Source organism: Balearica regulorum, chromosome 7 (genome assembly GCF_011004875.1).
Source record: "Balearica regulorum gibbericeps isolate bBalReg1 chromosome 7, bBalReg1.pri, whole genome shotgun sequence".
Taxonomy (NCBI): domain Eukaryota; kingdom Metazoa; phylum Chordata; class Aves; order Gruiformes; family Gruidae; genus Balearica; species Balearica regulorum.
This window is the reverse complement of record NC_046190.1, coordinates 16,633,071-16,645,996: the sequence shown is the minus strand read 5'-3', so window position 1 is coordinate 16,645,996 and position 12,926 is coordinate 16,633,071. Positions and strand designations below refer to the sequence as shown.

Below are 12,926 nucleotides of genomic sequence, written 5' to 3'. Positions count from 1 at the left end.
TATTTTAAAGCGGTAACTTCATTTGCTCTAAATGCAAAAGATTAGAATTTATTACATTTATTTAGCTCTTATGGTTATTTTTTGCTTCATCAATCTATATTGTTGACTCTTTACATTGTTATTTATAACATGTAATTGTGCACAAAGTGGAGCAAATTATGAATAGTACAACAATAAATGACTATCAATGTAGGGTTTTTTCCCACATTTTAAGTGTTAGGAATTTCATTATTCATCCTTTTATTATAGAAGTAAAGGGAAAGAAAATGTGTTAGAAAAATTACTTTCCCTTTTTCTGCAAGTTTCACTGTTTCTCTTTCTGTTTAAACTAAAGACATTAGCACTCTAATATCTGCTGTAGCTCCATGAGGACTAGCAAGTATATAGATATGCCAGGTAAGCCTTTATTTAACATGAAAAGCAGTTGGCATTCATTTAATAGACATTAAATCATACAAATAGGTAAATACCTAACATCTATGATTGACATCATGTCATTTTCTCACGTTCATATCTCAGACGTTGTCCTCCTCAGCTCTTCCTCAGGTATACTTAGGGTCCACAAAAAAACAGGTCCTCAAATCCTAAGAACTTAATGTGACCCTGTCAGTGCTGTTGCTAAAGAAAGGAAAGGAAAGCAAAGCAAAGCAAAGCCAAGCATGGCCATCAGAAAAAACCAACAACAAAACTAAAACAACCCCCCCAAAAAACCCTCAAACAACCAACCTTAAAGATGGCTTCCTGCTCGCATTGGATGGACTTAAATTCTTACCAAAAGCCTCCCAACAGTAAAGTAAAAAAGTACAGAGCTTCCCTCCATGAGCCTCCTATATGATATAACCCAGGGAAAGAGCAGATTAACTTTCCGAGAGCCTATTCTTACCAAACATGGAGGAAAATCTTCCCATAAAGAAACTAACTGCAGATATTATTCTCACATGCACCAGTAGTTTAACAGCTACTTGAATATCTGGTGTCGTAACTCCCACAGCTTGACTCCGTTTTCTGAGCAGCATGTAATCCAAATTCCTTTAAACAATCATGATATCGTACTTTGAAGAGTTACCTGAAGCATAACATGACAAAATTTTACTATTCTCCCTCTACAGATAATTACCTTGCTAGAGATGAGATGATGTACGACTCCATCAGGGACTCTAGTAATAGATAAATCTAATGATGAAAATGTTGGTACGATTCACAAAACGCGTGCCCAACACAAAGACTTATAAGGATGACATTCATTACCAAGGGAATAACGTATTGTTTTCTTCCAATGGAAAGCATGCTTTGTTTTGTGCATTTTGACTCTTACCTTTCCTGCATCCCGTACGTAATATGGATGGAAAATTGTGGCTTTTGCAAAATTAGTATGGATTTGTCAACTGCTGCAGCTATAGCTGAGAGCAGTTCATTAATTTGATCTAATTTAAGGCAGAGTTATATGATAAACTTAAAATGTGAATAATACTAACTATATCACAGGAGAAAGGAATGCAGTCCCTTAATGTAAGTCCCTTACATTTGCCTACATATTGAAAAGTTTAGTTTTCTGGCTCAAGAGCTGCAATGAGAATAACAGCACACATTAAGATTTCATCTTTATCACCATAATTATTTGCACTATACACATTTCGTAGTTTTGGAATGACGGTTGCAATACTGTTTGAATGTTGTCACAAAGGTGTGGAGAAAACTGGAAATTAAGCTTTTCTTCTTCCCTTCTAAACAATACACAATGCTGGGGATGGAAAACACATCTGATCGTTGTGACTGTTCCCTCTGATCATCAGCAACAGGTTTGGGGGGTCAACATAAAATTACTGCTTGACACAACCACATTCAGACTTCTCTACTGCACCGGCTGCAGTTTTAATGATAAACTCTGTAAGGTTGCAGAGCTAGAGGTTCAAACGTTTTTCTTGTTTGTAAGTTGTGCAACAGGATCAACTCCACCTACTTGGCCCCAATTCCAGGCACCGCTGAACTCCAGGACTTAATTCACATCTCTCCTCACTCATTTCAGTTCCACTCAGTAAGTTCAGAAGAGAAGAATAAAATGAGTCAAGGATCAAAGGAGATGAAGAAAGACATAACGGAGGGTTTTAGAAAAGGAGAAGGAACTGAAACATCATGTAAGACTAAAGAAGTGGTGGAGACCGTGAGCTGAAAGCAGAGGCTGCAGCACACAGCAGTGAAAGTGCAGGGGCTGGCAGAGAAGTGGAGCACACCAGAGGACCAAGAACAGAGCTGATGAAGCTGATGGGGTTTTTTTTTTCCTTTTTTAGAAATGCATTTGCAGTAAAGCGTGCAATACATGTAAGCAGTGAACAAAACCAAGATGCAGTTGAGAAGAAAAAAATGGGGAGAGTATCAATATAATAATAGCAGCAATAGTAGTAAGGAAAGTGCAGAATTAAAATGTTCTGGGAATAACAGCAGATAGGTCCAAGTACAGAGGATGGCCCATGGAAGATAAAGACAATTAAGCATTTTTCTCAGCATGCAAAGCTCCCCTGACAAGTTACTGAATTTTTACACGTTAAGATGTGTCCTAGGAGTGGTACATTTGATTCCTCAAAATTGGTAATACCTTCTGGCTTTCTTCCCCCTCTCTCAAATGCTGGTAGGTTTCCTGTTGTACCAGGTTGTTAGCACATTCCATTAGAGGAACCTTTCCTAAAATTTCAATATACTTCCTCTGAAATTTCTATAAAACCTACTGTGTTAATAAAGTTGCTCACAAACAGATTATGCTCTTCTTCCACCCCTCTGGTCTCCAAGAAATTGATACCATGCACATTAATTTGTAATGCAGATATCAAAATAACTGTTGCTGGGGAACTACTAATAAATAATAAATGTTAATTTTTCTATTTTTTTCATTAAATTTATGCTTTTATTAAAATTTTCCAGGCCTGATTTGGTTACTACTAGTTTTAACCTTTTTTTCCCCATTCTATGATGTAGTTTGTTCTTTTCTCAAAGTCACATAAAACCTTTACCCTCCCAATTGATACTTTTGTCTATAAAATATGCACTCTCTAGGACAGTCTATCCCATAACATAAAGAGAATGGTTATATGGGGAGACATTGTCTTGATTGCTATTAGAAGGAAGAAATCACAGTAATTCTTCAATAAACAAGGAGAATCATAAATGCCCATAATTTGGAATTTGAAGGCCTTGACTGATCAGGTTACTCAAAAACCATAATGATACCTTAATAAAATAGAAAATCCATTAAACTTTGTTTTGTGTTATACAAACCTTACAGCATATATACTGAAAATGCATGCCAGTGCCTTTATATCTTCATGAGTTTTGATGAATAGCCATTTCAGACGACAGCCACTCACCAAAGGAAAGCATAAAATGTAAGTTTAAAAGAATTTGCCTACTTATGCATAGCTATCAGCAAATCTAAGTTCTATACGATCTAGGAATAAATCTCAGGTTTTTGCAAAGATTTATAGGTCTATGAGCATAACACCCATAAACCACTGTATGCTTACTTTATTGGCAGAACAGTTTATACATTTGACATGCTGCTGCTCAGATAAGATTATATCCAATTAAGTACAGAAAAGAAACTGTCAACAAGTCTGTAAGACTATAGTAGCAACTGCAAAAGCGGAGTTTTCATATGACTAACCATACCTTCAGAGTACTCACAAATCAGTCTCAGGCATGAAAACACAGTTGGAACTGATTTTAAGAGAAGGGTGAAGAATGGCATGTTGCCACAAAAATAAGAACCAAGCCTGAACTGTGCGTTCCCTGTATTACGTAATTGCCAAAGTAGATGGAAAAAAACTGTTAATATTATAAATAATACAGAGGTTTTAGCCAAATTATGTTTGGGAATTCTAGAACTAGACAGCAAACTTGTGATTGATCAAAGTTAATCATAGTTGATTAGAGAAGCACATACCCAACCTTTTCATGGTTTGTACGCTTTTACTGCTGTGAGGGTTCGGATACTCTGTCAGGAAGAGGGAAAGGGAGGAAGCTTAAACATCAGGCAATTTTTTCCTCAAAAATCTAAGAAGTCAGAGTATAAATAGTAATTCTTGAAAACATGCACAAATATCATTAAGTAGTGAAAACCAAGCTGGCACAAAGCTCTGACTCTCAGATGCACACGAAGGAAGCGTGTAAGCTTCATACAGACGAATGTATGTTTCCTACTGGCTGTTGGAGCAGAACCTCTCCCTCGCTAGAGATACTCTGCCCTTTAACTTCCAGATTTATGCCAGCTCCGCATTATAAAAAACAGGATAAAAGACAGCAGTGAGGAAAGTAGGGATGGATTATCTGGAACATAGTTGTATCCAACAGCTGCAAAATTTGTGATGACAGAGGGTCCCAAATAGGGAGAAACTTTGCACAGGAAAGCAGCGTTACTCTGGCTATTTCTGCCTATAAAGTTTCTGGATCTGTGTTATGGAATAAATGGGCTTCCAGAGTCACAGGGGTTAGTATCACCCTGTTGTTATACAGCATCAAACAATTAAGTAAGATTTGTGATTTTAAGCCTCTGAAGATGTGGGAAAAGGAGAACCTATGAAACCTTTAGAACTTCGTTTCAATAACATTCTTCAGACCCTTTCCTTTTGGCTATTCAGATCTGTTTTAAAAAAGTCTTTTCCTCTTCTTCACCTCTCTCCCCGCCACTCCCCCCTCTTCACCTCAGCTCATATCTTATAATGCTGTCAGGATATTTATAAGGGGACAAGGAAAAAAAATGTATTTTGAGAAAATGTTTCAGTGTGCTTTCTAAAAAAAAGAGAAAAGCTACATTTTCAAATCTTTAAAAAACAGCCCATTTTAAGGGCTGACAGTACTGTGGTCCCAAGGGGCAGCAAGTCATGCAGTTTCCAATAAAGCCAAATTCCACATACGTAAATCACCTTCTCCCTCACCGCTACCTCACTGCAACAGATGAGAATACCTACACTTCAGAAAGAAATTTCTGTTGCACATATCTTCTGATAGTTAAAATTAAATAGGGTTTATGAATATCAGGCCAACCTACCAAAAAAAAAAAAAAAAAAAAAAAAAAGCCAGTGACATATACTAAATCTCTTCCTGCTTAAGGCAAACAAGGTCAGTAGCTAACCAACTGACAAATTATACCGTATCATAAAACCCCAACTTCATTTAGGACTTTTGAATAGGTATCAGATATACACTTACATGATAAAATTCCCTTCACACACATGCATTACTATCCTCCTGTCTATCCTCACCAGTTTATTTTTACCTCTGGAATGAAATTAAATGTAAGAAAGATCACAATACTGCAAATTTCCCAGTATGCAGCAAAAAAAGGACTTGGTTTCTACATGAAATTACCAAATTAATGAACTGTTCAATACTGTGAAATAATTTTATCTGTTTCCAAAAAAGTGTCATCCCATTCTCTTGAATAAACTGCTTTCCTCAAACCAAGTTACACTAAGGACTTAAAAGCACCAGGAGGATATATGGCACTGGTTTAACTTATGACATTTATAGGTTAATAATAAAGAGAGAAAGAAACTTCAGTATGATATGTATAACTTTAAAAACTTAATCTGGTAACTATTAAAGCAGCCTTTATTGTATTTTGGACATTATTTGCAAAGAGAGTTCTATTTTCCTTAACAGATTTTTTTTTACCCTCCTCTTGTGTTAAAGTTTGCAGTAAAGCCAATGCATTAGTTTCAGCCAAACAAAGTCAGAATTTGGAAGTGGTCATAGTACTTCCTGCTATTGACAAGCACACAAGAGAATTCAGGTGCAAATATTCCCTCATCGAAATAACATATTTTGAAATATGAAAGAAAAATATTTTCAGTTATAGTATTTTATTCAACTGTAGTTGAATCTGTAACACGAGATATCAAGGAAGATTAGACTAATATCTAAAGATTTTTCATCTCTAGTGTTTTTTTTTTTTTATATTTTGTTCTCCCCAACCATCTGTCCCAGACCTTCCAAGTCTTATGTGTATTTTATGTCAGTTTGCTTTATGTTAGGAGTTTCTTACACAACAAACTGCCTTTTTTTTTTTTTTTTTTAAGAGTTTTGGAGAAAGCATGTATAAATATGTATACACACATAAATAATGGAGCAGGAAACCTGGTTTTTATTCTTTTTTTTCTGCCACTTTGAGTGAACACAGGAAGCTAACCAAGATGTAAACGTTTGTGAAAACCTTTATAATGAGAATTAACCTACCTTTTCAATAATGCTGCTGTTTACAAATTAGCAATGCTATGTGAGATCTCATATCAATAAAAAGATGTGACTTAAGATGGGGAAATAAACTACTGAATAATATTTTTTGTTCATCCTTTCCTCAATTCTTGCTTTGTTTGCTTTAGTTAGCTTCAACTCTAAGGTCTGGGACATAAAGAACATTTCTGCGATCTATTTTTACAGCAAGATGCTTGTATTAAATAAACCATATTGATATGTCCTAAACTGAATATAGGCACGTGAAGGACAAGACTGGACATGAAACAAATACAGTAATATAATAACTTGAATAAATTCCAGTAGACGTGACATAAATTAATGTGACATAAAAGTAATGTTGGGACAGAGAAAAGCAGAGCAATGCTGCTTTCAGTAGACTACTTAATGTTGGTAAAGTGCTTTGAAAATGAAAACCTCTACGTATGTATTATGGCTATGGATTACCACTGGAGTCATGTAGCCTCACACTGAAATTGAGAATCTGAGGAATTTGAGACAACCTTCAATTCAAAGTCAGAAGAAATGCATAGATATAAAAAAAATATGAAGAGTCCTGTATGATATGGAATTACTATGAGCCATACACTACCTTAAATTTTCTTCATTTCTATCATGGCAGTTAAACCAGCAGATTTCCATAGATGTACCTGTGAGTAAATTTTTCAAAAATAACGGCCTTCAATATAAATGTTGGACTTCCTTTTGAATTGAGGGCAGAAAAAAAACAAAACAAACCAACAGTGATGCTACTAACAGAAACTGATGGTATTTGTAACTTCAAAGTATATTCTGCCCAGTGATATCAAGACATATATTGAAATGAGAATGTCTAAGACAAAAAGGATAAACTTTTTAACACCGCTTGATAGAAAAAAAAAAGTATAGAAAGTAAGTAACCTACCAACATACTGTTGGGTGTACATGGAATAACTCAGAGGACAATCTAATCTCCTAATTCATGAAATTTCAAATTGTAGGACTTCTGCATTGCAAAAAGTGGCAACACAATTTTTACTGTCATATTCCATATAGCCCAAATTTCAGCAAGTCAGTCAAAACTTTAACAACTAAAATTTCCATTAGTATAGATGAGAAAGAAAACTGCAAATAATCTTTTTCTCTAGAGTTTCACTTTAACAACCCAATCGCACAATTGAAAAAAAAATTGTAAAATATTGATTCAATATAAGAATTCCCAAGTATTCAGTCATAAAGTCAGAATTGAGAAAACTGTATTATCCTGAAGGGATACAGCTCCTCCTTGTTGGGTGTACGCTTCCACGCCTACCGAGAGCGAAGTGGGGAGAGTGGATCCTGTAAATTAGTGATTCAATAGCTGTATTCTTCACAGGAAAGAAAAAAAAAAAAAAAGAAAAAAAAAAGAGTAACTCCCTTACTCCACCCCTGCCCCAATACACAAGGCACAGAAATACATGTTGCACATCAGTAAGGGCTAGAATTTCTTTTAGAAGACACATGCAAATACTTTGTGAAGCTACAGCTAAGTTTTTTCTTTTGATCCACACCAAGCACTTGAATCCCATTTTAAAAGCAGTAAAATACTAAATAAAGACAGTGAAACAGAGTCCAGAACAAGGGGGTTTTGTTGGGTTTGGTTTTTAATATAAAGAGGAGGGGATAGTTGCTTTATCAGCTTATGTTTTGATTTTATTTTTGGTGTGATTGTTTATTATTGGGAGCATTCAGACAGTACTGAATAGCTCTAGTGTTCATATCATTTCAGAGAAACTATGCAAACTTCCCCAGAAACTGTGCAAACTTCCCCACCTCATAAGCTCGAAATAAATTGGTCCCAACCTGTGAAGAATAAGCATTTCTTCAGTGACTTCACACTAGTTTGCAGTCAGGATGTGTGACTGTGTCAGAAGTATTTTCAGTAGCAATACTTTTAGTACATACGTGCCATAAAGACCCTAAACTGTCAAACTCAGCCAAGGTCCATGGTCACTTAGGTGAAAAAAACACTAAACTAACAAATCGTAACTTCTTAAATTGGCTGATAAGCAACATTACCTAGCATGTAATTAAAATGTAACACATACACAGCTTTATCTCTTAATGGCTTATAGAGATCCAGCAGAGGTAATTCCTCCGTCATCTTTGCAGAACAGTTAAGAGGTTGGCTTCGACCTTCCCTTCCAAAAGAAAACAGCACTAGGGAAGCAGCATCCCTTTATAATAAATATATATATACGTGAAGATTACTTAATCTGCCCAAAAACCCCCACTTTGTTACATTGTTTCATTACAGCATTACTGCATCTGAATATATATTATTCACCTCTATATTTCTTAATTGTTAAAGCAATCCAAAAGGTGATGTTCCATACGTTAAAGCTCTCTTTCTCTCTCTGGGCCCATAAAACTGAATGGAAGCAGGCAGCATCTACTAGAATATTCTCTTTTGCCCAAGTCTTCCACACAGCTACAAAAACAAATGTACGAGTGCTAGTGTTTGAGCTTTTTATCACTATTTTCTGCAGCTGGCCAAATCTCACAAGTGTAATTTAATTTACCAAAACAGTTTCTCCTGGAAAATCTTTGACACATTCAATCAAATTGTCATCTCTGTGTTCTAGCTACTGAAAATTACTATGTCCCTAACACAGATTTAAAACTTTTTGTCCTTTTTACATTCAAGATTTAGCCTTAAATTTACTTACTGAGAAGAAAAAAAAAACACTAGAAAACAGCCTGTAAAAGGAAAGGGCTAAGTTTAGGTGATACATGGTATTGTACTTGTCCACGTGAAATACGACAAAAAACAATGGTTTGTATGTTTTATATCAACTAAGGACAGCTAATCAGCTCCCAGGTTAATGGCTATTTGTAATTAAGTTAAAAAACCCTAATACAGTATGTTTCTAATGCGTACGAGCAAGCGTTACCTGAAATGCGCATTTAGGGTGGTAGTATCAAGTTTGCTACTGGCGCCTTAAACCACACGTCCAAGTGAGCAAATCCTCCACCTACCACTTCAGATGCACCACCTCCCCCGTTCCTCTTTTCTCACTTCTGTTTCCAATTCAATTTCTTTTCATTACAGTGAATACATATTTCTGTATGTATTTGCTCAAGATGCTGACATTTTATACTTTTGGGGGAGTACAAACTATATAGCCAGTTATACAAACTACAAAACTAGCAGTGAATTTATCACCTAGGACAAAACTTATGTGGTGTAATAATTTTATTCTAAACCAGCCTATTAAAATTTAGTAGAAAGTGTAGTTATTATATCTTGTATATTAACAAGCAAAAGTTTCCCAAATGAATAATCAGCATACAGCTAGTCAGCATCAAGTCACTCAACAGTTATAGCTAAAACTGAACTGAAGCGTACGCAGCATATCTGTACGTTTACAAGCACAAGCTCCCCAGATGTTATAAATTACTATCTTTATCAGTTGTCTCCTAAAAGTGTTGACTTAAAGAAAATGCAGTGAACAGTGGAGATGTTCACAGCAGGAATTGTCAACAGAACTAAATTCAACAGTAAAAGATCTGTTGATATGTGCATGATCTAAAGGGTAAATGTCACAGAGCTATTACTGCTTGGGTCCACTACAGGGACGTTACTTTCACCTATACTTGATGATACAGTTACAAGCAGTTCTACTGCTTTACTTACAATACATACCATTTATTCAAGTTTAGCTACGTGCAACAGGCGACAAAACATAACCTATTTCCAAGGCACTTGGGGGGGGGGGGAGCAAAACACCAAACTGTGAGTCATTTTCAATTACCAGACAACTCAGAACAATACTGGAGATTTGGTAGTTTCAAATGGTCGTACACAAGCTCTTGTTAAAAAAGGAGACAGCCAGTTCCAAACTTTATTTAGAGGAGACGAGAGAGAAGGGGAAAACCAGTTAATTACACAGAACTCCAGAAGGCAGTTTACCATTATCGATACCATTCATTTATTGCCCGGATAGTTTGAGCCCATCCCGTCGCCGGCGGAAAGGTGCACCAGCGAGCTCCATCAGTCCTGCTAGCACTGACATTTTCCAAACCACCACACACAGCAGCATGCAATTTACATCAGGGTAAGCCCAGCTTCCCCAGCTCGACCAAAACGCCAGCAAGAGTTTCCAAACTGAGAACAAAAAAAAAAAACAAACTCTCACATACTTTTTAAAAGCCGGGCTAGGGTTATAATCTGCGCGGAGCAGTTCTGCCTGCTGCTGCGGCAGCGGTCGGGGCGGGGGTACGGCGGGTACGGCCGCGCCGAGGGGTCCCCCCGCGCCCAGGGCTGCGTGTTCCCCCCACACCCACCTCCTTCGGGGCACCCCCCGCCCCAGCGCCTCCCACGGGGGGGAATCCCGGGGCGGTCGCCGCCAGGTGCGCGCTGCCCCCCGCGGCCGCGCTGCCCCCCGCGGGCCGTACTCACAGGGACACGGTGCGGTTGGGCAGCACGGCGGGCTGCAAAGTTTCCACCAAGTCGCCGCCGCTGCAGACCACTTTGATGCGGAGGGCCGGGCGGCCGGGCCCCTTGGCGCGCTCGGCGGCGCAGAGGCAGCGGTCCACGATGAGGTCGGGGCAGTTCCTGCTGCCCCCGCACAGCCCCAGGACGGCGGCCACCAGGCAGAGGCGGCGGCACAGCCCGCGCATGCTGAGCCAGCGAGCGAGCCGCCAGCTGCCGCGCTCGCCGCTCCGCACCGCGCATGGCACGCGCCGCTCCGCGCCGCTCCGCGGTCCCCTCCACGCCTCCCTGCGCCCACCCCGCCCCGCCTCGCCGCGCCTCTCGCTGCGGCCGGCTCCGCTCGGAGGGGACCCCCCCCCCCTCCTCCCCCTTCCTCCTCCTTCTTCTCCTCCTCCTCCTCCTCCGAGAAGCCGCCGCTCCTTTCCTGCCGCAGCCCGTGCAGCCGCGGCGCTGGGCGGACCCCGCGGCGCGCAGCGGGCCCCCCCTCCTCCCGCCGCCCACCACCCACCGAGTGCGGTCCCCCCCGGGGTCTGGGGCCGCCCCCGCGCCCCGCCGGCAGCCGCGGCCCCGGGGCGTTCCTTGCGGGGCTGCTACCTGCGCTGGCCGTGCTGAACCGCGGTGCTTTCAGCTCGCGTTGGGTGTCCGGTAACTGGGGGCGGGGGGGGGGGGGGGAAGATGCACCAAGGACGAGCTGCAGTGCAAGGCGGGTGCGACCAGCCTGGGCACAGGTTGGAACATCAGGATCTGGAAAAATTATATGGGTTAGGAATCTAGTTTTGAAAATAGCCATCTTTCCTACAGCTCTTGAGAAACGTGTGTGCAAAGTGCTGTTCACACCTATGGTGATGGGAAAGGAGTTTCAGGTCATGGGCAAGGGTCACTGTAGACCAAGAGATGGGACAGTTCTCCAGCCAGCTCTGTGCAGACCCACCACTGCCGTCAGGGAGGGTCCATGCAGTTAGCTGAACTGAGACACCTCAGGTAGTGCTGCGGTCATGACCTGAATGAAAGGTCAAAGATTGCTTCATCATCCAGGTCAACGAGCTGATTTCTTTCTTTTCTACTTATATTTGTGTGTTCTTTATGGCACTCTGTGGCTTTGGAGCATTCTCACCACTATTTTGTGATATGATTAGCAACTCATAGGGTAAATCATCAGCATCAACTGCAAGCTGCCCAGGGTTTTTTGCTGAAAGTGAACAAAAAAAAAGTCCAATTTGTAACAGGGACTTCCATTTTTAATGTGCTTTTACAAAAAGAGCATGGTCCGTGCCTTCTCTTACTCCATGGAGACTCCCAACGCACATTTTCATTGCGGGATCTAGGCCAAAGTTAGTAATAGTTTGCCATGGCTGTAAAGCTGTATTAAGAAATAACTAGGTTTTTTTAAAACCATATTGTATTATAGTCCCTTAGGGAAGATTTGTCTTGCACATTTACAATGCCTGTTATCACTGTGCTCTAATACCTAATTGGAGCCTTTAGGCACTAAGTTTATTAATAAAGTGATGGCAGGGTTAATGCCTTTGTGAAATTACAGGCTAATAGGAACTTTCTCAGGAACAATCTTTTTCTGTACAGTTGTTGATTTAAAGAATCATAAATATTACAACCTCTGTTCTTTTATTTTTAAAAGCGAAGTTGTGTAAGGCTTACTGGCAGACAGCAAAATGGACTGTGTTACGGGAGACCACTAACGTTGTAATGATTGCATGCTGTTCTTTATCATAAAGAAAACCTAGGTAGCATTTAAATTTGCAAATGCTTTTTTAGGTTTGAAAACTTCTGTCTCATCCATACTGTTTTTGAAGGCACAAGTGGAGAATACACATTTATTGAGACGTAGCATAGATTTCATTCAGTGTTAACCTTGCTGAGAAGGAATGAAATTTTTCAAACTTAGCCCTAAACACATGCTAGCAGGATTTTAACATTTTTTCTAACTCACTGATCCTGAAAGGTTTTTTTTTTTAAATATTGTTTTATTAAGGAACAAGAAGGCTTACAGTCACATTGAAACCATCTATCAAATCCTACAGTAAAGGTAGAAAAGAAGTTATTCATAACATTAGAGGTGAAAAATAAGGGGAGTTTCCTCTCCACTTCCCACTGTATCTGATCTCTTTATTTTTTTCTTGCTTTATTACAAATAAACAAAAATCTCAGTCATCTTCCCCATCCTTCACTATCATCTTCAAATATGAAGAAAGGAAAAATTTTTATGATGATT

General features: G+C 39.4%; 1 protein-coding gene across 1 annotated transcript in view; it reads right to left on the bottom strand.

Annotated features, from left to right (window-relative positions):
* The window catches only part of ADGRA1 (adhesion G protein-coupled receptor A1), a 284,157-nt gene extending 273,119 nt beyond the window's left edge, over positions 1 to 11,038 (bottom strand). Inside the window, exon 1 of the mRNA XM_075758192.1 lies at positions 10,664 to 11,038. Within this exon, the coding sequence (XP_075614307.1) occupies positions 10,664 to 10,884 (221 nt within the window). The 5' untranslated portion in view covers positions 10,885 to 11,038. The remainder of the gene's footprint in view (positions 1 to 10,663) is intronic.
* Positions 11,039 to 12,926: the final 1,888 nt, after the last annotated feature.